Consider the following 27,894-nt stretch of genomic DNA (forward strand, 5'->3'; position numbering starts at 1 on the left):
ATATAGGATTTTATTTCTGTTTGTCCATAATATAAAAAAAATGTTATGCAAGTAAATAGCGCACGCTCAACTAAACATTCATTTTTATATTTGAACGTTTAGTATCTCAGGGTAAGAATGTGACCCCATTTGATGGATGAAATTCTAAGTTGGATCGATACCCATTCAAGAAATTCAATCTATGTCGTATAACACATCCAGCAAGTTGTGCCTATTAATTTCATCCTTAGTCATAAAAAGAATAACAGTCATAGATGATTCGATACCGCTTGACATAAATGCTAAATTAAATGTGATCTTTTAATGACGTTTTGCCACAAATTTTACAATCAATATTAGGGACAAAAATAAAATCAAGTTAGTCTTTTGATTCATCATCACCTCGGTGACATTGTAGAGTAACTACATGTTGCACGAGATGACGATGGTTGACTTGTCATGTTGGTGATAGTGAAAGAGCTGAATTGGTTAAACTCTCGTTTCATTGCTTTGTAAACATGGTCTAACCCTTCCTCGATGAGCTCTAACACTGACTGAGGCATTGGTGGGTCGTTCACCTCTACCGAACCTTCCAACATCATCACCACCTCACTCATTGAAGGACGCATGTTCACCTCGTCTTGAATGCACCAAAACCCTACTTTTAACGCTCTCAAGAGCTCGTCTTCTTCCACCAACCCTTCTAGCCGCTTATCCGCCACTTTCAACGTGTTCCCATTGTTCATTTCCTGTTAATATTTTAGATAATTGTGTGTGTTAATATGATGTCTCAATCTTCCAAAAAAACACATAAAAATCTTAGTTTAAAACTTGAGACTCATTCATGTTAAAATCTTACTTATACTGAACATATGTTAAGGATAAATGTAAATCAAACATGATATTATATATAGCCATATGCAACATGTATACCTTATAAGCCCATCCAGGAAAGAAGAAATTATCGGCATCAAAACTCATATCAAGGTTTCTTCGGCCACCGACTATTTCCAACAAGAGCATTCCATAACTATAAACATCAGCTTTTACTGTTACGGGACGATTACTAATCCACTCTGGAGCCAAGTAACCACGTGTTCCTCGAACCATGGTCACCACTTGCGAGTGCTCCCTTCCCATCAGCTTAGCCAAACCAAAGTCCGAAACTTTAGGACAAAAGTTTTCATCCAATAGAATATTCTCCGGCTTTATGTCACAATGTATTATCCTATCTCGACATTGCTCGTGAAAGTATGCAATCCCTTGCGCTGTTCCAACGGCTATGTGAAATCTAGTTGGCCATTCCAAGAGCCTCTCTCGAGTTTTATGCGGAACAAATAACCATTTGTCTAAAGATCCATTTTTCATAAACTCATACACCAAAAGCCTACATTTTGTTAAAATAGTCACACTTTAACACATTAAAACTCACTTATTCACTATTCTGATTAGACCACAACTTATAATTATAACATACCTTTGTGGACCTTCCGAGCAATACCCGCACAAGCGGACCAAGTTCATATGATGCATTGAACCGATTGTGTTTACTTCGGTCACAAATTCTCTTTCTCCATGTGGTAAAATCCTGTCTAGTTTTTTAACTGCGATTAATGTACCATCTCCTAAACTTCCTTTGTAAACACTACCAAATCCACCTAAAAGTGCACACATTAGAGAAGTTTTAGCATTAAGAGGGTGTTTGGATGAAATTTTAAAAAAACTGCTTATTTGTTTTTTGAAAAGTAAAAGTTGTTTGGTAAAGCTTCATTTTAAAGCTTCAAAATAAAGTTTTTCAAAAAGCAAATAAGCATAAGTTTTTAAAAAGTACCTGTTCCGAGTAGCTCTGAAAAATGATTTGTCTTGTTTTGTAAGTCGCGAAAGTTAAAACTAATAGGGGCTCCCGAGACAAGCAAGGAACTATTAAGGGCTCTTTTTAATCCTCTCCTTTTATGAACATGAATGTACAATAGACAACATAAGAGTCCAACAAGAACAAGCATTCCAAGTACAACCGGGGGAACCAAAACCTTCGTGCGGGTGCTGCTGCTCATCCCTGAGTCTTTGGGTTCACGACTCGAAGACCAATTCGATTGAACCTTAACAAACATAGTAGAACCCGAATCCTCAAACCCACCAAACTCCAAACTCTTTAATAACCAACAATAAGGCGTCTCTTGGTCTAACCCGTAAACAGAAGCAACACATTCGCAGTCTGATAAACAAGCGTCACCACACTTCGAAACAGTTGCGTTATCACTATAGTTTGCGATCACTGCCGAATCTAAGTAATAATAATTTGTCTGGTTAACCGTTTCCATCTTGAGTTGGGAATCAGTCGAGTTCCTGTTAGGAACTCTGCAGTTTCCAGTAAAGGACGAATTTGTCCTGCACTCGAGATCACCTTTATTGGTATCAGAACCAGGCAAACACTCACAAGAAGCGTTTGTTTTGGTTCTGTCCAAATTACATATCCCATTTCCACAAATTCCCGCAATGTCACACGGGTTTGAAACAGGCGCCCATTCGGCTACCCATTTTCGAGACCCATTAACGTCGTTGTCCCAACGATATAACCGAAGATTACCATTAGTTTCCAAAACTAGCCTCCGAAGAACTAACGGCCTGCTAGTTTGGTTACTTGCAAATGATAATTCACCTTTGTCATTATCATTCTTGTAAACGTATACTGCTCCGGTAGAATCTCCGCCATAAACCACCCCGAAACTCCCGGCTTGGTCAAGGACCGCCACGACATCTCCGGTAACATTAGAGAAGTCAGGTGTTTCCCAATATGAATAGTTAGATTGAGCTTCCATTGATAGATTATACGGATCTGAAGGTAAGTTATACGTTAAAGCTAAGCTTAAGGAAGTAGGTTCCTGTAGGATTTTCAAAGTGTAATAACCGCCGCCTCGTGTGGGCACCCGTGAAGAAGTCAACTCAACGTTGATGGTCAAAGGTTGACCAGGTAAAAGTGTGTCTGATGGGTGTGAGAAGCTTTGCCAAGCTATGTTTTGTTCACTGGTGTATAATACAAGGTTTCCGTTTTCTAGTAACTCCGCGGACTGAACGCCGTTGCCACTAGAGTTTGAGGTCCATGTGGTGGTGCGGCCGTCGGTGAGGACGAGGTTTCCGGTCGTGTCGAGCTCCAAGATTGCGTTTTTAGTGACCGGAGAGGTTCTATATATTAAGAGAAAATGCATGGTTTTTAGTTACCTGCAAAAGTTGTAGTAAATACTAATGTATGCTAGGTTTAATTTCCTTACATACATAAAACAAATATTTATAACAAATGTTTGAATTGTGTTACTAAATTATATCATTTTGTTTATGAAGGCCAACATCACATAGTTTTCATCAAGAAAGTCATTTAAATGGTCATTTGGACAAAAAAAATGGGTTTTGAACGAAACATTGCTATATAATATTTAAACTTTCGTAAATAGTGAATAAAAAATTAACACGTAACAATTCTTACGTGATTTAATAATGTATTAGGTAGTTTGAGTATAATAATAAAATAAAATATATAGATACAAAGTTGACATGTGTACCGATTTGGGGTTGTTTGACAAATTTTTTGCTGAATCATTAAGACTATCCGTTATGGTGAGGGGCAACGAAACCCCTCCATAGTGTCACGTTAGCACAACGTAAGCACCGATGGTATCGATACCCCAACTAATAATGACCCGATGTGGATAAAAGTCCATTGACACCCCTATGTTATATATATATATATATATATAGACACATAGACATATATATGTGTGTGTGAGAGATGGAATAGAGCCGCGCCCATCTTCCATATTAAGAAGTGTCTTAATAAACCATATTAAAAAATGTCTTTTTAGTAAATCAAATATATTCTACAATTTGTCTATTTGTAATTCATTAATATGATAATAAACAATCTGCTATTCTAGTTTCTTTTAGGTGGCTTACCTTTTTACATGTTCCAAACACAACAAATAAAAACTGACACATGTTGCAATAAACCAATAATGTTGTTTTATTTTATTTTATGTCGTGTATCTTTTAATCACCTACTTTTACACTTAACATATTGCCTAATAATATCATTATATCGTACACATGTTGGAAATTTTTATTAATTTGTCAAAATCACATAAAGTAAAAAAGAAAACTTGTATATGCGTTGAAGTTATATTTATCCCTTTCCTGAGAATTTCAAGTGATTTATATAAAATAGATCATTTTTAGTTACTTCAAAAGTTAATAAAAAAAAACTTGAATTCAAAAAAATTGTCAAAAACAATTTATAAGTTACGTGTGCCTACTAAATAATTAACAAGAATAGTGAACTTACAAATATGCCGACCAAGCAAGAGTACGATCTCCAGGAAGATCAGCGAACCAAATCCCGAGTTGGTACCGTTCGTCTTGTGAACTTAAACCCGGAGCTGGAGCAAACCCGAATGCAAATGTGCCGTTATTCGAAACCCATGCCCGATCATTATTAGCATATAATCTCGACCCCAGACCAACCCGACCCGATACACACACAATAATCTCTAGCCAAATAGCAAATAAAAGACACCAAGTAGTCCAACTCGGGAAATAATAAGTCATTTACAAAGGCTAAAAAATATTACAAAGTTGGTCAGGATATAAGCACATATATATATGTAGACATATAATTTGAATACGATTGTGAGTACGTGTATAGGGGTGGGTGAGCTAGATGTTGAAAAGGGCTAAGTGGTCGGCTTGTGGTGACAGATTTGAGGCCACGTGTTTAGTTTCCTCTGGATGTAACATGGGACCGAGTGTGGGCCCGGGCCGTTATGATGGGCTTGGTTAAACTCACACGTTTCTCTTTTGAAGGGGTGAGGCTCATTTTCTTGAGTTTCACACTTGGATCGGTTACTTTTTGTAATATTTGACAAGAACACTCACACATGAGTGTAGGCACCTTTAAAAAGGAACGGGATCGAACGAATTCGTATAAAATTTTATTTTAGTGTTATATATTAGTGTATTTTGACATCAAACCCGTAGAAATTTTAACATCGAACCTGTAAAAAACCCAAATCTAAGGGATAAACAATCGGTTGTTTGTCCCTCAAAATTTCCCGAACCCGTAAGAAAAATTTTCTGTCTACGCCACCGCGCGCGCACACATATATATATATTTATGTAATTATATATATATATATATATATATATATATATATATATATAGGATTGATTTCGTTTGAAAACTGCTTTGAGCTTTAAGAACTCGAAAGAACTCAACGTAACAATTTTTTTTTTGAATTTTTTTTACACATATGTAATACGTAAGTGTAAGTAATGTACAAAAAATTACAGTATTTTTTACACGTCAAATCGACTTATTACACATGTGTAACTAACATTTAAACTTGTGTAATCATCAAAAATACTTATTCTCTTTCCTCATTCATTTTTTAATTAAATTTAATCTTAGCCACATATTTCATACCATTTAATTAAATGTGTGATCTAGAATTGAATTCTCAAAGTTCTTACAACTTATCAAGTTCTCAAATTATCCCTTCCCTGTATATATGCTATATATATATAATAAATGGATACAGTAATACACATGCAATCATTCATTTTCTGGATATGAAAGAAGACTTATGGGCCATATTGACTTTGTCGTGTAGGGCCTCACTAGGCCCTTTCAATAATTGATATTGTGTTACAAAAGTTTTAATAATTTCATTAAATTGAATACAAAGGCTGCTTTTATTTCTTTGGTTGAAAAATAGAGGCAAGATGTCAGGTTGTAGGGCCTCACTAGGCCCTTTCAATAATTGATATTGTGTTACAAAAGTTTTAATAATTTCATTAAATTGAATACAAAGGCTGCTTTTATTTCTTTGGTTGAAAAATAGAGGCAAGATGTCAGGTTTAGATTGAAAGAGGTGGTCCAGTTTTAAGTTTGTTTAGTTTAAACCATGTGTTATTGTGCTTCTGGCCTGGTGTGTTTCGTATACACCAACATGTCATGAGAATAATCCCAAATAGAATATTATCTGCACAATGACCCAAATTACGAGTTCATGAATATTTAGTAAATATCCTACCGAAAAGACAAAATTAGGAGGGATGTTACATTAATTACCAATCAAATTCCAAACCAAAAGCGGCGAAATAACAAGACATGAAAAAGTAACTCGCCACATAACCAACACGTCACCAAACCTACCTCCACATTTCTTTTGGATAAGCCAACGATAGACGGGAGCCTATCCATTTCCGCTTTCAAAATAAATGTTTACCTTTCTAGGGACCTAAGACTTATTTCTAGTTGTAAAAGAAAAACTCAAATTCTGAATTGGTAAATACATTTCGTCTTAGTAACAAGAGGGGACCATTAGAACTATCACCAATCAGGAAAGGCAACCATGTTTATCTTGGTGCCACCAATGGCATTTGTTTCTTCATCTTATGAGTCATAATCGACATATTTGACTTTATTAAGGGTCATACTACGACTTATAGCAACTCTTAACCAAGTGTAGGCCGATTGATTGTTTGGATACAATTTAATATAGTGCACCCCAATTAATCTAGATCGTAATAACAAAGCGCATTAAAAACATAACCAACTAAATATTTATGTCACACTCTTAGTCTATGTGTAGTGGAGATGTTACAAAATAGGGGGATTTTTAACACGTGACTAAGAGAGAGCGATATGTAGTCAAGGTGGCGGTGTTATAGCCCGCAAATCGCCCCACCCTCTAATACTTGATCGTCACGTCAGTATGTCCATCACACAACTCGACGACAAATATACCCCCCCCCCCACTTATCGCCTGTGGGGCGGTGTTCTCGCCCATATCACACCAATTGTCGCCCACTACACTTGACATTTCGGGTCATAGCTACTCAAAAGCAATGTGATATGATCCAAATATGCCCTTTTGGAGATTTTGCATGCATCAAGATATTTAAAAAATGTAAATCGAAGTAACTTAAATATTTTGTAACTATGTGTGTTTAGTTGAATAAAATGCTAATAAGTAATAACAATATTTAAGATTGATCATGATGGTAAAAATTGGGACATAATGAGTGGTGATATTCACTATTTACTGATGGATATCATTTTTTTTAAATTCCCACAATAGCCCTTTTTAAGAGAGAAAAAAAATCTAAAATAGCCTAAAATCTATAAATATTCTCAAAATAGCCCACTAAATTTGAACTGAGACGATGCTTATGGAAAATATCTGACGAGATCTTTAAACCAATAGAAATTTGACATGTGTAAAGTTTTCTGAAAATCCAACATGTTATTTTAAAATATTGGGGTCCAGTCCATATTTTCCAAAAAATCTTCTTCTAATAAAACAGTCTTGTCTGATGGTTTAATATTGTTTCCTATCAGATCCCTTCAAATTCCAAAAACATGGGAAATTGTGTCTTTAAACTCAGTCTTTCAAGACGCATTTTTTGTGAATTTGTACCAAAGAGACGAGCCAGTGATATTTTTCCTATGAGTTGAAATCTAGTCCACACCTACAATATTAATTTTTATTCCGTCTACACGACAAGATTTAAGGTAATTCCGTCTACTACGACATGATCATCCAATGAGTATAACTTTCATTATTTTTCATATACATGTGTTTCATCTTCATCTTCCTCTGTCATCCATTAAATAAACTGGCTCATACAACCCTAAACCTTCATCTTCCATGGAATTTGATGTCATGTGTCCCAACTTCTGATGTTCGATTCGGATCGGATCTTAATCAATCATGTCATAACTCACACAAAATTAATCGTGTCGACAAGAGAGTTAATGACGGGTTACTATGTTTAGAAAGATGACCGTTTGTTAAAGGCGGAATCAATAACAAACATACGGGTGCAATGAATATTCAATGACAGAAGACACACGAAGGATTCACTCAAAAGATTTCCATTTATATAACGTTAATCATACAAAAGGATAATCGATTAGGGTTTAGAAGGAATCCTAGGACAGCCGTCACACACAAAATATTCTCTTAATTAATGTGCCGGTCTTATCCCTCTCTGTCTCCGTGTCCCCTGTCCCTGGCGGCGTGCCCTAATTATTCTATTTATAGGCCTGCCAACCTAAGACAGCTGTCATTCCTTCTAGAAACCCTATCCGATAGTACATATTCAATTTACATATTCAAAAATATACTAAGTGTAAAACAAGTCTTCCGGGTAGGCTTTTCATTAAACTTCAGTCTCCGAGTACGCAGTGTACTCGGCCTTCCTTCAGACTTGGTAAACATAGAAGTGTACTCGGAATCAGTTTCCGGGTAGACTTTACTTAAAGAATATTTTACCAAGTAAAATATTCACCGAGTAGACTTCAATCTTCTTGGACTTATCAAACTTTGCTCGACAAATCCTTACGAGCAACCTTGTTCTTCTATGATCCTGTTCGGCTCATTGTTAGTTGAACAACTTATTGATAAGGCGTACTCGGGAGTACATACCTTACTTGAGCAGAACCTTACTCGAGATAACTTAAAGATATTCTATTAACTCATCAAGTATACTCGGACCATAATTATTAAAGAATACCTTGCCCGGTCTTCCAAATACTTGGCTTCATGGACTTGGTTGACCATACCTTACTCGGAAGAGTAAAATACTTGGTCTTGAAGAACAATCCTGCTTGACCAAGTGAACCTTGCTCGGATATGCCAACTTAATGAACCTTACTCGGGAAAACACTAAAAAGCATACCTTGCTCGGATATCCACTTAAGAAGACTATTAGAAGTAAACCTTGCCCGGGAGACAAAATCTCGTACTCGGCTAAGTAAAAGCTTACTCGAAGGTCCAAGGTGTGCTCGGATTCAATACTTAGCAGTTTCTGAGGAGGTTGAGAAGATTCCAATCTTCCATATTCTTCGTTTAGGTCAAATCTCCTCATTTGGGTCAAACTCTTGACCCAACAATCTCCCCCTAGATTGGAACACCTCAGTTGACCCAAAACACTCTATGGTTACTTACACTTAGCAAAATACACATCAAATTTCATAATCAAATTACATAAGTAAAAATTACATAATCAAAAGTTTGTCGGAAGACATTACAAAGCAAAACCTATTCTATCTATTTTGTCTTTTCCTTTCATTGTAGGCTGCTTGTCTTCTCAGCTGGATTACAGATGCTGCCCTTTCTCTGAAGATATTGAGCACTTGGTAGTGAGTGTGTCCTTCTGGTATCACCAAGTCTCTTATATCAGCAAGATCATCATTGTGTAGGTATGTCAGATCTGCATCCTCTTTGATTGTTGCCAAGGCCTTTCCATCTGAGTTCCTCGGTACATAGTAACCAGTGTCTTCTTTGTATTCAACTTCAGTAATGACACCGTTCTTCTGCACTGTGTAGTTTGGCCTTCTCATCCTTCTTCCCAATCTTACACACGTATCCATGTTGGACAGTGGATTCTGATCTCGGACTCTTATCTGGTAGTTCAGTTCAGCCCTGTCCATTCTCTTCATTTTCTCTGACCTTTTTGACTTGTGGAGTTGGATCATTCTCCAACTTCTCTTTTCTTTCAGAAACTTGAATCCCTTATCAGCTTCTTCATGTAAATACTTTGATAAGTCATTCATCTGTCTTCCTGCTGATCTGTCCCTGTTCCTGTAGTCATACAAGTGAAGTGTGGCCATTCTTCTTAATTGATCTTCATTATACTCACGGAAGTCACTTCTGACCACAATCTCTTTCAATAACCTGCTCTCCATGATCACTTTAAGAGAATCAGTGACTGAATCATAATACAGCTCTCAGGGTAGATCCACATCAGATTGTGGTCTTGTTCTTTGTTGTACAGATCCGCTTGATTCTCCTCTTCCTCCTTGCCCTCTTCCTCTTGGTAATCTTTGATGGATTGGAGGTTTGAATGGAATTGATTTCTTGGGCTTTTGAGGTCCCAAGTTGAATGTTTTCACATATATGGCTTCCACCATTTCAGTAGGAAGGTTTGCTATCTCCACAATGTCATGTCCTGCTGCCTCCAGTTCAATTAACATTTTGATCATTCCTGGAGTTCTTGCTAGTCCAGCAGGTACAAATCTGCCATCAGCATAATATCTGGGATTTTCTCCCTCCCTCAATGCCTTTTCCCACTCATCTTTTTGCAGATAGAAAAGAGTCTTCAAGTCCTCTTTCTCCAAAACATTAAAATCTGCTTCAGTCATCCCTCTCTTGTTTATCATTATGTTTCTTTGGATGCTGATCATTTCCTCATTCTCCCACGGCATGAATGGTTCAGTTTCTTGTTCAGGTTTGACATCATCTTGAGGGATAGGAATTTCAACAGGTTTGACTTGCTCCTTTTCCTTCTCCCTTAAGGTCTGAATTCTTCTTTTCTTCTTTGGAGGCTCATCAGGTAGTTTAGTTCGAATTGAGCTCTCAGTATAGACCCTTTTTAACTCTTTCTCTTTTCTTTTGGAATACTGGTCAAATACTGCCTCTTTACTCAGATTTCTTACAACCTTAGGCTTCATGCCTTTCTCAATCAAATATCCACACATACCATCATATTTCTTCTTTAATTCTTCCAATTCCACCTTATCATCTTGTTTCACAAACTTTTCTGAAACTATCTCTTTCTCACTGTTGTAAAGATCTTGAATTTGGTCAGCAGTGTATCTTTCCAAGGCAGCTTCAGGATAGCCTCTAACTTTCAAATAAGTTTTATAATGCTCAGTATTTTTCTTTCTCTTCTCAATCTTCTTTAAGACTTCCTCTGCATTGATTTCTATGTTGCCCCTTTGAATATAAGTCTCTTTAGCTTGAGGGGTCTCAGCAGTGGAGCTTGTTCCAACTTTCTCACCTCCTTGATCAGGGTTGTCATCACCCTCTTCATCAAACTCCTCAGAGTCATCCTCCTCATCATCTGATAGATCAATCATGACATCTATTTTGGGTTCATCAGAGGCAGGATGCTCTGGTTCAGTAACATTAACATCAGGGACCCCTGGTAATTTTTCTCCTGGTTTCAGTGTTTGTAAGGGGATTGCCTTGATTGGTTCATCCTGCTCAGAAGTTTTCTTCCTTCTTTGATAAGTCTTTTCAAATTTTCTTTCTCCCCAGTTACTAGTAGGGTTCTTTTTCAAGTCCTCCTTAACCTGTTCAGCCCATTTCTTGGCAGCCATAGATGCAATTAACTCGCCAGTCTCTTCAGGTATTATCATGTCAGTATTCAGATTGGTTGATGGTTCAGCAGTCTCAGATTGTTGCTCCTGAAACTTGCTGACCACCCTCCCCAAAGAGTCATCAAACTCTTGATTTTTGTTCATTTTCACCAAAATCTCAATCACCTCTTGATCTGCCACATCTTGAAATATCTCTTTTGCTACATTGGTTTCATTGATCAATAGGTCCTGCTGTGCTAACTCTTCTTCTGTCAAGGAATGGGCAATTGCTTCCCTTTCCATTGATTCTTTAATAAGTCTTTCTTTCTCAGCAAGAGCAGCAGCAGCAGTATCTACAAAGGATACATCCTTCTCAACACACCATAGGTTCATCATCAGTTGCTAAACCTTTTCCCTTCTCTTTTCTTTTTCTCAACAAGTTCTTCATCTTTTTCTTTATCAGAAGTTCCAAATTCATCAATTTCTCTAAATAAGTTTTCCAATTCAGAGTCATGCTCTACCCTCTTGAAACTAGCTTCTTGATCATCATTTGGCTCAGTGTGTTCTAGTTCCTCAGTAGCAGCATTCACATTTACATTCTCAACAGTCAGTTCTTCATCCATGATCTCAGTTAGTTCTTCTGTAATCACATTCTCATCATCGTTTGACTTTTCATTTTCATTTGTTTCCTCTCCACACACCTCTTCTTCATTTTCATCACTAACATCATAATCATTCATAATCATTTTCAAACCATCAATATTTTCAGCACTTTCAGCATCAGTCACATCATTTTGATCCATATTCTCCCCCTATTTTGGGGCAGCTGAGGTCTTCTCAACCTCCTGCACCAGGGTTCGAATCATCAGTTCAGCATCAGCTAACCTTTTTAATAACATTTCATTTTCATTTGTTAGCTCTTCATTCTTTCTACTCAACTCAACATTTTCATCCCTAACCTCCTCAACTTGCCTTTTCAACTCATCATTCTCCAACATTAGATCAATATTTCTTTGAAGTGTGTTATCTTGTTGGCTTGAGGGTGGGGTTGTAGGGAATGGTTCATAAGTGGGTTGTTCAGTGATGGATGGGGATTGTGTGTGTTGTGTGCTAGGTATAAATGGTTCTGATTGGATTTGGCTTATAAGTGGTGAAGTATGTGGTTGTGGTGAGTGTTGTGTGGAGATTTCAGGTTGGTCTAAGGTAAAGGATTGAGGTGGTGTTTGATGTGGTGTGGTTGGTGGTGGTGAGTGTGGTAGTGTTGGGATTTGTTGTTCAATTTCTTCTCTTTGCTCCTCCTGTTCAGGTGCCATAATCTCCATCTCCAAACCATCTCCACCGTCATTGCCATCAACATCATCATCAAAGTCTCCTTCAGCACTCTCATCATCACTCCCTTCTTCCTCCTCTGAGCTCAGCTCAGGCACAAGCATAACAGCCAGATCATGGTTTAACAACCAATGTAAAATTTCAAATGGAGCACTTGCATCAAAGTTATTAGAGACACCTGGATTTTTTATTCTCTTGTAAGCATCAGGATTTTGCAGTTTATGTGTGTCTCCAATTGTTGGTAAATCTTGTAAGGTGCTGTTGAATATGATCTGCAGGAATCTTGGGTACTGCAAAAATCTCCTTCTCTCTGGTTTCTTTAGATTCCCTACTAGCCCATCAAAAATCATCTTGGAAAAGTTAAAGGGCAGATCAAAGATAGTTCCAACTGTGGCATTTGCTAGATCATGACTCATCAGAGTCCATGATCCCTTCCTCGGAGCAAATCCATGAATGATATGATGAATAAGAAATCTGTATAACATCGGAAACAGACCCTTCTGAAACTGTCCCTCATGGACATTTCCTTGATACCCCATCGTTTCTTTGAAAATCTTCAATAGATGCTTTGTATCGAAGTTAATGTGATTGTGATCATCGTCATTCAGCCTTAAACACCTTCTGATCTTTCTTTCAGTGATCTGTATTTCCTGTCTGGCCACGGTTGCCTCTATTCGTTTTTCATTACCGTCTTCAACTAGCTCTGCTGATCTCCAGAAATCCAAGGAGTGATTTCTGTAAATAGTTGGGCTTTCAGTGAGAGCAAAGCTGATATTTGACCGTGCCATCCATAATATCATCCGAGCCATCGGTTCATTCTCTGGTGTAACTTGTAGTAACGCGCACATGTTGTGCTTTGGCTCAAAAACATACTTTGGCTCGTTGTCTGCCATATCTGTAATACATAAACAAACACATTCAAAGTGAAATTAGACATAAAGTTTAATACTTTAGACAATTTCAAGTTATAAAAATGAAGAAGAAAGAAAGAAATCTTCAAGAACCTGTTCTTCGACAAATTAATAACCTAAACACATAAACAGAGTGTTAGTACTCAAATACATAATCAAGTCACATTACAATCTAATCGTGATCGAAAAGCATAAGATTTTATGCTTACCGAGTCGGGATTAGTGGCTGATAAAAATTAGGGTTTGGATTAATCTTGAATTTGATAAGTCGGTTATTTTTCTTAGTAAGGGAGGTTTTGCAGTGGAAGGAGAGAGATAGAGGAAAATAATATTGAAAAATTTGCCTAAGTCCCTCTTTTATACCCTTTTGAAAGTGGGTTTTAAATGTTTTTTGTCATTTTGTGAATTATTAGCTGTCAACCAGTAACGTTATCCACTTCATATATTAAAAACATTTAATCTCATTTAAGATCATAAGACCTTACTCGAAAAATTAATTTATCCAAAGTCTACTCGGTCTACTTCCACTAACAAACCTTACTCGGTCAAACTTTACTCGAAAAAATTTTCATTTTGAATACAAAGTTTGCCCGAATACTTTTCTATTTAAACCTTGCTCGATCAAGTAAATTAATTTAAAGTTAAGTCATTGATGAAGAAAGCTTACCCGAAATACTTGATTTCTTGAGAAATAAATCACAAGACAAATAATCAAATATAGTTTTCAAATAAACATTCTTACTAAGAATCAATTAAGATCCTCACAAAGATTTCTCAATATTCAAATTAAAACTTATCTAGCATGAACCCTAAAAATCATAATCACTAACATATTCAAACAACGTATTCATTCAAGTATGAGTCTAAACAATTTCATCATACTAACTAACATATTCAAGTAACGTATTCATTCAAGTATGCTCGTATACCTAGTGTGCTCGACCACTCTTACAAATGTAAAGTGTGCTTGGACAACAACTTTATGCGAAGTATACCCGAATAACTTTCATATAGTACAGAGTGTGCTCGAAAGGAAATTCTAGCAGACAGTGTACTCGGAAAGTTAAATTTTTGAAAATTACCAAGTATATTGAAGGAACACAAGTGTACCCGAAATATAAAGTGTGCTCGGAAAACAAAGTTTGCCCGAAAACACTTGTAATTTCAAAGAAATCATAAACACATATATCACAGAGCATGCTCGGAATGAAATTAAACACATAAACATTTAAGTTTGCAATAGCATAAAATTTCATGGAGCTTGCCCGAAAATCCTAAGTTAGCACTAAGCTTGCTAGGATAAACACATTCAATTATCAGGTATGCCCTTGTTCGAGGAAACTCAACATATCAAAACATACCCGAAAAATGACAAACTTAAATAGTAACATCTAAGTGTGCCCGGAAAGATTAACAAACCTTTCCTAATCAACAGATTCACTCAAAGCTTACTCGGTGTACTCACTTAAGTTCACAAAGTTTGCTTGAAAACACAATCAGCATATAACATGCATATCTTACTTGAAGCTAACATATAACATGCATAGCTTACTCGAAACAAGAATTTCTTGTTAACAGTTAGCTATTTCAACACATAATCATCTCAAGACTTCAAGCTTGCTCGGGAAGTGAGTACAACAGTGTACTCTACCCGTAAAGTATAAATACTTCAAAGCATGTCCGAAAATCATAAAGTTAGTCAAAAATGACTAAGCTTACTCGGAAAGGTTGAAAAGTTTCAAACCTTACCCGAAACAACATATTCACACATAATCAAGTCAAAAATGACTAAGCTTACTCGGAAAGGTTTAAAGATTTCAAACCTTACCCGAAACAACATATTCACACATAGACAACTGTTTTGTACTCGGAAAGGTTAAACCTTACCTGAAAATACATATTCAAACAGTTTGTGCTCGAGAAGGTTATAAATCATCAAACCTTACTCGAACTTACATATTCACACATAATCAACTGTTTTGTACTCAGAGGGTTAAAATTCATTAACCTTACCCGAAAATACATATTCAAACAGTTTGTGCTCGAGAAGGTTATAAATCATCAAACCTTACTCGAACTTAAATATTCAGCCTATTTTAGGCAAAATGCAACACTTTTTGACTTAAACCACTTGTCAAAGACATTTCTAAGTTATGTATCATTTCAGAACACAGTTTAAGAGCAAATGGTGCATTTAGAGATCAAATTTCAGTTATACTTCACTTCAAAACAATTTCTTTTATAAACTGAAAAGATCTCAGGAATGGGATCATATTGACTAAGTAACTTTCTCAATACTTCACTCTCAGCATTATTATGAGAACTTAGATAGGTTAACAGCAGGTATAAACTTAGCATGATTTTCATCTCTTTGGTGATATGATTAAGGTTCAATTTGAGCATAATGCAATAATGGTCAACACTGTGCTATGATGCCTCATATCTCTTCTCAAAGCTTATTTGGCTTTCCCTAAATCACCCCAATTTGACTTCAACCTCCTGTATTTGGTCAAAAATAGTTTCTTATGACAGAACTTATTGTATTTTTTTGGACTTTTGATATTCAAACATGTATAGAGGTTGAACGTTGGACTTACAGTTAGCAACATGCCTTTCATTCAAGATGAGACAGATTTTGTCAACATCTTTGTAGTTCTTTTTGTAACCCTCTTGTTTGATAAAATATTTAAAACATTTATCAACTTTTGGTTGATTTATTCATTCTTCCCCTTGTTTTTGATATTTTCTCAAATTTTCTTAAAGCATGTTCTTTGTCATATAAAAAAATGTTTCATTTTGGTTGACCAAATAACAACAGGCTCGTGTATGACTGGGTAATCACTTTTCTGCCATATCATTCGGGGAGATCTATCTTGAGACATGCAAAACAACTATGCATCTCCACATAAAGATTAGCATATTCATTATGTTTATATCACCTTAGATTTTACATCATTATGGGAAAGCAACCATACATGTTAATGACTATACTAAGACCTTTTTAGCCTATTAATTCCATATGATCAGCTAAGTAGTCAATGTACTATCATTTCCCATTAAACACAGTTTAATATTCAATCACCCCAATATCTCTTCATTGTCAGGTTAATGGCTATCCTATTTGACCAAAAGTGGTCAACAGGACCAAACATACATGTGAATATATGTCCTATCAAAGTCAGAGTTATTGACATAGTTTTAAGTGAAGAAATAAGAAACAAGTCATAATTGCCCCAAATGCATTCAGTTTTCAGGTCAATGGCTATCCTTTGAATCTATAGAGATTTAAGGACCAAACATACACAAGTGCATGTCCTTCCAACTGGGCAAATGACATAATTTTCAGCAAAAACAACTGTTTGAGATCTTTCCCTTTAAAAATCCTTCTTTTAAGCTTCTCAAAAGCTTGAACTGAATAATCTTATCATATCTCAACACCATTAATCAACTTGCTCATGTTTTTTTTACCAAAATATAGTATTTATGCAAAATTCATTATAAATTTCATTGAATCACTTAATTTTGACATAAAACATATTTTGACACAAACAGTTGCTTCACATACTCAAATCTTAATCATTCTTTCATCATCAAGAAAAACAGACTGTACTCTCATTCAATGTCTATCATATCTTAACAACTTCAGAAGATCAGATTAAGAACATATTCAAGTAACCATAAACATGTGATTACTCATGACATTATATAAGCAATTAATCTCACCTAAACAGATCAAACTGCTTATCATAACATCAGTTCAGTTAACATGATAGTCAAGAATTATCATCAATTTCAAACAAATTGCACAGATAGTTACTTAACCACCTATCAGTTAACTTCAAAACAGTGACATAATCAAAACATATTCAATCAACATTCAGTTGAAACATATTCAATATGTGTAATCTCTAAGAAAATAATCAGTTATCACAGAGAGACACACATAGAAACTGTTAAGTCACATAGCATAGAACATACTCAATAACATATTTAGCAACATGTTCAACATGTGTGACCTCTTCTAAAATATTCAAGTAGCACATAGAGGTACACAACCAAGCACACATCCTTAATCAGATTTCATCAGAGTTGATCATCCCCAGGGCTTTCAAAAGAAAGTTGAACCTGGTTCTATCAAGTGGTTTGGTGAATAGGTCAGCCAGATTATCACTTGTATCAACTCTTTGCATTTCAATCAAACCTTTTTCACTGCAATCTCTGATGAAGTGATGTCTGATTTCAATGTGCTTAGTGTTAGAATGTTGCACAGGATTCTTAACAGTAAAATATGCAGCAGTATTATCAATCAGAATAGGGGTGTTTAGAAAATTCAAACCATAGTCCAGCATCTGATTCTGAATCCAGAGAACTTGTGCACAGCAGGCAGATGCAGCAACATATTCAGCTTCTGCAGTGGAGATTGACACTGAGGTCTGTTTCTTGCATTGCCATGACACTAGCCTTTCACCCAAAAACTGGCATCCCCCTGATGTTGACTTTCTACTCATATTGCATCCATCATAATCACTGTCTGTATATGCAATCAGATCAAAGGATTGGTTCTTTGGATACCAAATCCCTAAGTCTGGTCTTCCCTTTAAATATCTGAATATTCTTTTCACAGCATTCATGTGGGAGACTTTTGGATTTGATTGGAACCTAGCACATACACAAACAGCAAACATGATATCTGGTCTTGTTGCAGTCAGATACATCAGAGATCCAATCTTGGCTCTGTATTCATGTTCATCAACTGACTCCCCCTTTTCATCAGCTATCATCTTTTCTTTGGTGTCCATTGGAGTTGAGGCAGCCTTGTAGTCATGACAGTTGAACTTATTCAAAATGTCCTGCACATACTTAGCTTGGTGAATGAAGATTCCTTCATCCTTTTGTTGAACTTGCAGTCCCAGAAAGAAATTCATTTCACCCATGGAACTCATGCTGTACTTGGACTTCATCACCTCTTCAAACTCCAAACACATATTTTCATTTGTAGATCCAAAGATGATATCATCAACATAGACTTGTACAAGCAGCAAATCTGACCCTTGTCTTTTGTAGAAGAGTGTCTTGTCAATGGCTCCCCTTGTGAAGCCATTTTCAAGTAAATGAGTTGATAACTCATCATACCATGCCCTAGGAGCCTGATGCAATCCATAAAGGGCTTTTTAACTTATACACCCTGTTTGGATACATAGGATCCTCAAAACCTGGTGGTTGAGCCACATACACTTCTTCATCAATCTTTCCATTAAGGAATGCAGATTTGACATCAAGCTGGAATACTTTTATGTTCTTTGAGGCAGCATATGCAAGAAAAATTCTTATGGCTTCCAGTCTTGCAACTAGTGCAAACACTTCCTCAAAGTCTATCCCTTCCTTTTGAAGACATCCCAGTGCTACAAGTCTAGCTTTGTTCTTAATCACCAAACCCCTTTCATCCCTTTTGTTTCTGAACACCCATTTGGTTCCAATTGCATATCTGTCATGTGGCTTGTCTACAAGATCCCATACATGTAGATCTCTAAACTGGGCTAATTCCTCTTGCATAGCCTCTACCCAACTATTGTCTTTTAAAGCTTGAGCAATATTCTTTGGTTCTAATTGGGATAGAAAGCAAGAGTACAAACAGATGTTTGCTATCTCAGAATGACTTCTTGTTACTCTTTCATGCAAGTCACCAATGATATTTTCAACAGGATGATTCTTTTCAACAGTAGGAGTTTGTATTATCAAATTTGTAGACAAATTTGTGTCAAGATTTGTTTCATTGATTTCAGGTTCTTCAATGATCAAATCAGCTTCTGCATCATGAAACTCTGGTGCTTCATCATTGTTTTGTCCTGAAGTAGATGCACCATTGTTTCCCAGATTCAAGCTTTGAAATAAGTCTTGAAATCTTGCTGTTGTTGCAGCTTCTTTATCATTTGATTTGTTGCCTGTGTCACTCTCATTCTGAACATGATCAATTTGTACATAAGGAATATCTTGACTTGTCATTTCCTGATCTTGTTCAATGTCATTGTTTGAGGAGCTTTTCACAAAATTGTATTCCTTTTCTTTTCTAGCAACCTTCTTCCACAATTCTTCCAAGTCCAGGTCTTTCTTCTTACTCTCTTCAATCACACTGGTCTTGTAGAATGAATCATCAAAGTCTTCAGAATAAATCTTGAATGACTTTATTAACTTTTCATGATCAAACAGCCATGTTGCCCCACTAACTGTGTTGAATTGATTCTCATTAAAAATAATGTCAGATGACTCTATCACACTCATGTGATCTTTCACATAAACTCTGTATGCCTTTGAGTGAGTAGAATATCCAACAAAGAAACAATCTAGTGACTTAGTTTGAAACTTGTTCAAATAGTCTCTAGTGTTCAATAAAAAACATTTGCAGCCAAAGGGCTTGAAGAACTTGATGTAAGGCTTTCTATTGTTGAAAATCTCATAAGGAGTTTTATCATGCCTTTTGTTCACAAGCACTCTGTTCTGAACATAACAAGCAGTGTTGATTGCTTCAGCCCTGAATGTGACAGGTAAGTTAGCATCAGCCAACATGGTTCTTGCAGCTTCTATTAGTGTTCTGTTTCTCCTTTCTGCAACACCATTTTGTTCAGGAGTTATTGGAGCTGAGAATTGTTGAAGTATTCCTTTCTGTGTGCAGAATTCTTCCATAACTCCATTCTTGAACTCTGTACCATTGTCACTTCTCATCATCTTGACTTTCTTATTCAGCTTATTCTCAATCATTGTGACACATCCTTTGATCAACTCAGCAGTCTCATCTTTGGTACTTAGGAAATAAACCAAAGTATATCTTGAATAGTCATCAATGATCACCAAACAGTATCTCTTCTTTCCAATACTTGGCACACTCACAGGACCAAAAAGATCCATGTGAAGTAACTCAAGTGGTTGATCAATTGAATTGATGAGCTTTGTCTTATGAGTAACCTTGTGTTGTTTTCCCTTCTGACATGAGTCACAATGATCATCTAACTTAAATTCTCTTGTAGGTAAACCAATCACATGTTCAGCCTTGACCAGTCTATTCATGTTCTTTAAGTTTACATGACACAATTTCCTATGCCACAATTTTGACTCATTTTCAGTGGTTTTGGAAACAAAACATGCACCACCTCTTGAAATAGCTTCTTTCATATTCAACTCATACAAGTTGCCATTTCTTGGTGCCATCATCATAATCATTTCAGGTGGGATCACAAACTCAGGTTTTAAGATGAAACAATGAGAATCATCAAAACTGACTTTGTAACCCTTATCACACATTTGAGATATACTCAACAAATTGTATTGTAGTCCCTCAACATGAAAGACATTGTCAAAAGACACCTTCCCATTTGTCAATATCCCTTTACCCACAATCTTTCCACCATTTTCATCACTCCCAAAAGCAACAGGACCTTCATATTTCTCTTTATAGTTCACAAGTGACCTCTTGTCACAAGTCATGTGCCTAGAAAAACCACTATCCATATACCATATATCATTCAATGGAGTGGCCTGTTCCTGCACAAAGAGAGATTTGATTAGTTAAGTGATGAGGTGCAAGCTTCATCAACTTGCAACTTATCAGTGTCATTTTCAGTGGCAGCTTGGGAAGTGAGTGTTAAGGGTTCAAGATCTTCGTGAGTGATTTCCAAGTTGTCTGAATGGTCAGTTTCATAACCACACTCTCTTGGTGTTTTAACAAGTGAAGCTGAATTGTTAAGCTCAACTGAGTCAGTCATCTTCTCTTGTAAGACATAGTCCTTAGTTTCTGAGAAGTCTCTTACATCAGTCACAGCTTCAACTTTAGCTTCAGTTCTAGGTTTCCATGTGAAACCTTGTGGTTCATATCCATGCTTTAACAAGAACTTTTCATCACCAGTGAGTACAGCCTGTTTCTTTCTTTGATATACAGTTTTTCTTCTTGATTTCTCACTGCCTGATGATTCTTGTGACTTATCAGACTTGACTGAATGAGTATTTTTGGTAAATTTCAATGACTGGTTCTCCATTATCACCTGCTTTTGCTTCTGAGGTGATTTACTTCTTCTCACATTCTCAGTCATTTGCTTCTTCTTCTTTGTCTCAGCCTTCACTTCAACTCTTGTCTCTATGCTATTCACATTTCCCTTTCCCAAATACATGGCATACTTCTCTTTGTACAAAACAAAGTCTTGACCAAACTTTGTTCCATTTGGGACATGAAATGGCTGAAACTTAAGTCTCTCATTACATGAATCAGTATGGTGTCCATATTCATCACACTTTCTACACCACACCTTTCTTTTGAACATCTCATGTTCTTTTGTTCTCCTGAATCTTTCACTTGGTTTGGGCTCTCTTATACCAATTTTCTTTTTGTTTTTCAGATTGTCAAAATCAATTGAGAATGGAACAAACTCAGCCATTCTGATGTCACTTCTTTCCACATTCCCTTTAACAAAGACAACCTTTTTCAAATTCAGTGGTTGATCATCTTCATTCTCTCTATATCTTGACTTCCTTCTTTCATATTCCTCAACAGTTTCTACCTCACCCACATCAAAGTCTTCAACACTTGAAAAGATAGGATAAATAGGAGTAATATATTCTATATCTATTTCTTCCTTATTTACCTTTTTTTTCTTGTTCTTTTCTAATTTTTCCAAAAACTTTTTGCTTGGAGGTCTGACAGCATTGTAACACACATTCTTCTTTTCACCAATGTCAAAAGAAACATGTTTTCTTTTCATTTGTTCATTCATTCTTTTCATTTTATGTGTAACTGGAGAATACTTTGGAAGTTGATCAACAGATTCAGGCTTTCTGTATTTTCTTCCTTTTTCAGCAGCTTGAATTTCCATTTCAGTAATTTGATCACTCAAATCACTCAGATCATCTTGATCCAACTCATCTGAATCAAAGTCATCCTCAGAGACTTGAACTCCAATTGATTTTTCAATTTTCACTTCTTTCTTCATAACAAATTCACCATCTTCACTCACCTCAACATTCTTGTACAAATCTGCAACATCTTCTTTGTCTTGAAACACATCTTTGAACTGTTGTAGATAAGCACTTCTCTTCTCTTTGTCAACTTTAGACATAAAGTTGTTGTTGAATGGTGGTGGAACAGCCTTGTACTTTTCATCTTCTTTTACTTGATTCAGAATTCCACAAATGTTTCCAGTTGAAACTAAGTTCTTTAGGAATTCATTTTCAGTTTGCAGCTTTGTATTCAGCACCTTTTCATTAATCACCATCTTCTTCAACCCACTAATCTCAGTTGTGAATCTTGTCTGAGCTCTATAGCTATTCATACAATCCTCTTCCAAACTTTTCATTCTTTCCTCACTAACAATCTCACTTGCCTCATAAGCATTGATAATGCTTTGCTTCTTAAAACACTCACTTTCCAGCTTACCAACCTTTTCTTTTAATTCATTGACAAGTTTAGGTAAATCAGCATTAGGATCAGAATGTACCTTAGATGAAGATGCAGAGTCTATGGCCATGAATGCCACATTAGCTCTTCTGATATCATCTGCTATATCTTCCTCATGGTTACTCCAGTCAAAGTTTCCCTCATGCTGAGTAGTTACTGCCACATTGCCTTGATTTCTTGGTTGATTTTGGTTTGCTGGAATGTTGTTAGTTGCAGGGTTTTGAACAGCTTGAGTCTGATTGTTGTTCATTTGATATACCTGATTCTGATTCATACCCTGCTGGTTATTCATCTGAGGCTGATAGTGGTTGTTAAAATTGGGATTGAAGTTGTTGTTTGGATGGAAGTTGTTGTTGTTGGGATTGAAGCCTTGGTTATTGTTGAAGTTCTGCTGGTTGTTGTTTCTATGCACATTCTGCTGGTATTGTTGTTGGTTTCTAGGCTGTTGGAACTGATTGACTTGAAAGTTCCTTGGCATATTGCACTCTCTTGCAAAGTGTCCAGGCTGTTGACAGTTGTAGCAGATAGCCTTGGACTTGTCAAATCCTATTCTCTCATTTGGACCAGAAACTAGTGATCTACCAGTTCTATTGTACAGTCTCTTGCTTCTTAATGCCAACATTGCAGCTTGCCATTTGAGATCCATGTCTTCAAGGTCATCAGCATCTATTTGTTCCAAATCATCCTGCACTACACTTGTGTGAATCAAGTTTTTGGCCACAAATGCATTGTAGGATTCAGTGAACATAGACATTAGGGCTTGTGCATCACTCCCTTGAACATGCCCTGCACCAGCACTTTGAGCATTTCCATTTCCCACAGAGGCTGAATCATTATCAATCAATTGAACATTAAACCTCTGTTGACCACCTTGACTGCTTGAACCACCTCCAATGAATGACCTAGGAGTCTCATTGTTGTGATCACTTGGTTCTTCAATAATGGGAATTTGTTGTTGATTCTTTGTTGTAAGATTCCCCATTGGAGCAATTAAAGCATTTGACACATTGAAACTTGGTTTATCTTCCTTGATCATTTCATTCTCAATCATTTCAAGTTCAGCAGCTTGAAGAAAACATACTACATCATCCAATTTCAATTCATTGAAATTTTGTTTTTGAAGGATGAATTTGCAAGCAGTATACCATTCTTTTGGCATTGAATTGAGCAACTTTGTATTCAAATCAAAGTCAGTCATTACATAATCAGTTGTTCTCAACTCATTCACAATACACAGAAAATGTTCTAGTATTGACTTCAACCTTTCACCATCTCTATACTTGAATCTTTCTAACTGTTGCTTCAGTCTTTGCTTCTTAATGTTCTTCAATTCAGTGTTCCCTTCATACATTTCAAGGATTGCATCATACATTGCCTTAGCACTTTGATGATGTGCAACCTTTGTGAGGATTTCCCAAGACAGACCAAGTTTGAGCATAGCCAATGCTCTGTCATCAACTTTTCTCATTCTCTCTCTGACAGCAGCAATAGTATTTGCATTAGCACATTCTTCAACGGCAGCTTGTGGACCATTCTTGATAGAATTCCATATATCCACATCATTATAACAAACAGCAGCTTCAAAAAGCACTTTCCACTTGGTAAAGTTCCCCTGACCATACAATCTAGGTATCTTATTAGTAGACACCTCTTATTCCTCATATCCAGACATTTTCTTAAAACAAAAGATAAGTTCTTATCAAAAATAGAGTAAAACAATCAGATCTGAGAATAAATTCTTAGATCTGAGGTGCTTGATATGAATAGAACAAGATTCAACAATAAAAATCAAAGCTTTAAGTGAAATAAGGAAAAGAAAACACCTAAAACTTGTAGATCTGGAAGAAAAATGAAGAACAGAGCTTCTGACGTCACAAATCAATCGAACAGTGCTCTGCTTACGTCATTCTTCTTCAAAACTTAATCAGCAACAATCTTTCTAAAAATAGCAGCAACAAGCTCTGATACCACTTGTCATGTGTCCCAACTTCTGATGTTCGATTCGGATCGGATCTTAATCAATCATGTCATAACTCACACAAAATTAATCGTGTCGACAAGAGAGTTAATGACGGGTTACTATATTTAGAAAGATGACCGTTTGTTAAAGGCGGAATCAATAACAAACATACGGGTGCAATGAATATTCAATGACAGAAGACACACGAAGGATTCACTCAAAAGATTTCCATTTATATAACGTTAATCAATCAAAAGGATAATCGATTAGGGTTTAGAAGGAATCCTAGGACAGCCGTCACACACAAAATATTCTCTTAATTAATGTGTCGGTCTTATCCCTCTCTGTCTCCGTGTCCCCTGTCCCTGGGGGCGTGCCCTAATTATTCTATTTATAGGCCTGCTAACCTAAGACAGCTGTCATTCCTTCTAGAAACCCTATCCAATAGTACATATTCAATTTACATATTCAAAAATATACTAAGTGTAAAACAAGTTTTCCGGGTAGGCTTTTCATTAAACTTCAGTCTCCGAGTACGCAGTGTACTCGGCCTTCCTTCAGACTTGGTAAACATAAAAGTGTACTCGGAATCAGTTTCCTGGTAGACTTTACTTAAAGAATATTTTACCAAGTAAAATATTCACCGAGTAGACTTCAATCTTCTTGGACTTATCAAACTTTGCTCGACAAATCCTTACGAGCAACCTTGTTCTTCTATGATCCTGTTCGGCTCATTGTCAGGTGAACAACTTATTGATAAGGCGTACTCGGGAGTACATACCTTACTTGAGCAGAACCTTACTCGAGATAACTTAAAGATATTCTATTAACTCATCAAGTATACTCGGACCATAATTATTAAAGAATACCTTGCTCGGTCTTCCAAATACTTGGCTTCATGGACTTGGTTGACCATACCTTACTCGAAAGAGTAAAATACTTGGTCTTGAAGAACAATCCTGCTTGACCAAGTGAACCTTGCTCGGATATGCCAAATTAATGAACCTTACTCGGGAAAACACTAAAAAGCATACCTTGCTCGGATATCCACTTAAGAAGACTATTAGAAGTAAACCTTGCCCGGGAGGTAAAATCTCGTACACGGCTAAGTAAAAGCTTACTCGAAGGTCCAAGGTGTGCTCGGATTCAATACTTAGCAGTTTCTGAGGAGGTTGAGAAGATTCCAATCTTCCATATTCTTCGTTTAGGTCAAATCTCCTCATTTGGGTCAGACTCTTGACCCAACATTTGATAATGTTGTTTGTTATGGTGGTAAATGGCAAACCAATAATGCAAGTTATAATTATGTTCCAATAAACTGTAAACGGGGAGTTGTTAGTCTTGCTTCAAACATCAACCATTCCAAGCTAATTGATTTACTTGAAGTCGTAGTCATCTTCTATATCAACTGGATACGAGTACGATGAGAACTTGTATGATAATCGTGAAATGTGTTAGCAAGATGATTGTGGAAGAGAAGGTGGATGATTGAGAAAGATGAGATTCTACATATAATGGAAATTATGGACGGACCCGGAAGAATTTACCTAAAATATCGTCTCCTTAGTACAAATTTACCAAATATGTGTTTTGAAAGACTAATTTGAAAGGCACATTTTTTCCATGTGTTTAAAACTTGTAGGGCTCAAGTAGGAAACACTAATAAACCGTCTGACCAAAACAGTCGGGTTCATTAGTCGAGTTCACTTCAATTGAGAAGTTCAGTTGTTGAGGAATAAGGATTGTTGGGGCACAGAGGGTTGTCCAAGCTTGAAGACTGGCATCTATAGTTTAGTAGTTTAATTGGTCATGTTTAATATTAAGACAAGTTTTTTCTATGTCATTTGTATGTAACACTTCCGTTGTGTTATGTTATTTCGAAGTTTAAGAGCTAATTATGCATGTGTAAACCTAACATATGAGACATCCCATGTTACAAGTGTTGCACTGTTTGTATCTATAGTTTGTTCTTGGCATGGATACCAAAAATAGATCTTTTTAGACGTCACTCTTTAATTAAATAAGATGATACATAATATATATATATATATATATATATATATATATTATTCTTATTATAACCCATAGCTCTTAACATAACCAAACACATACACAAGTAGCAACATTCACACATCTTTCCGACCACACACCTCTTCTATCTTTGCATTGAGCGAAACAAACTTGAGAATCACATGGATAAAGCTTCCAAGTTTCGTGACACGCTTCGCAGATCATCACCATACTCCCTAAATTAGTTAAACATTACAAAGTGATAAAAAAAAAGTAATATGTCTGTATAAGTGTTACTCATATATATATGAAGGTTAGAACTTAGAAGAAAAAACATGAACGGGGCGATAAGCAATAAGTAATTTGTAGCTTACCGAAGGTTGCGAGTATAAGCAAAACTACAAAACAAAGCTTTACGGAAGACATGCTTATGATATTATGGTGTATTGAAATAAAATGATTATGCATATAAATGTTACGTTTATATAGTTGAAGAATTAGTTGATCACATTACAAAAACATATTTTGATATTAAATAACAATAAATACATGATATTAATGATATGCATACGGCTACCTGTAATGGGGCGATTTTGGGGCTACAAACTTGGTGAACACCGCCCCCCGACGTTATTGGGGCGATTTGTGGTGGTGGGGGGGGGGGGGGCTGAAAACTTGTTGCCGGTGTGTGTGTGAGAGAGATATATTTTTATAATAGTTTGTGTGTGTGATATATGGGCTACAACACCATTACCCAAAAACAAAAACCCAATATTTGCTGATTGAGCGTCACATGACGCAAGTTGTCCCATTTTATAGCCTCTCCGCTACAAATAGCGTTAAGGATTTTGAATAATGATAATGAATACATGATATAGTTGATATTAAATAACAATAAAACTTGTTATTATGGATATTAAATTAGCCATAAACTTGAGTTTCTGTGCAACGAGAGTAAGAAAAGTTAATAAATTAAAAAGATTTACAGATTAATTCTACCAATATTATTAAGTGATGATAAATATAATGGTAATTTGTTTTCTCAAACGTTTTAAAGAAAAATATTATATTGTTAAAACTTAAACATGGTGTGATTACATTAAACAACCGCAATTTGTTATTCAACATA

General features: G+C 36.2%; 2 protein-coding genes across 2 annotated transcripts; both read right to left on the reverse strand.

The window, feature by feature from the left end:
• Positions 1-349: 349 nt before the first annotated feature.
• On the reverse strand, positions 350-4,881 carry LOC143550029 (G-type lectin S-receptor-like serine/threonine-protein kinase At5g24080). Its single transcript, XM_077040768.1, has 5 exons — positions 4,313-4,881; positions 1,811-3,162; positions 1,457-1,637; positions 913-1,366; positions 350-728 (listed from the first exon to the last, which is right to left on the reverse strand). Exons 1-5 carry the CDS (start codon positions 4,573-4,575, stop codon positions 378-380), a joined length of 2,601 nt encoding a protein of 866 aa, XP_076896883.1. The 5' UTR covers positions 4,576-4,881; the 3' UTR covers positions 350-377.
• Positions 4,882-6,521: 1,640 nt separating this feature from the next.
• LOC143550041 (uncharacterized) lies at positions 6,522-23,102 on the reverse strand. Its single transcript, XM_077040782.1, has 3 exons — positions 22,836-23,102; positions 20,434-20,892; positions 6,522-6,545 (listed from the first exon to the last, which is right to left on the reverse strand). Exons 1-3 carry the CDS (start codon positions 23,085-23,087, stop codon positions 6,522-6,524), a joined length of 735 nt encoding a protein of 244 aa, XP_076896897.1. The 5' UTR covers positions 23,088-23,102.
• Positions 23,103-27,894: the final 4,792 nt, after the last annotated feature.

This window comes from Bidens hawaiensis, unplaced genomic scaffold (genome assembly GCF_021521415.1).
Source record: "Bidens hawaiensis isolate Kalapana, Puna unplaced genomic scaffold, B.hawaiensis_p1.1 tig00015918_1, whole genome shotgun sequence".
In the NCBI taxonomy this organism is placed as follows: Eukaryota; Viridiplantae; Streptophyta; class Magnoliopsida; order Asterales; family Asteraceae; genus Bidens; species Bidens hawaiensis.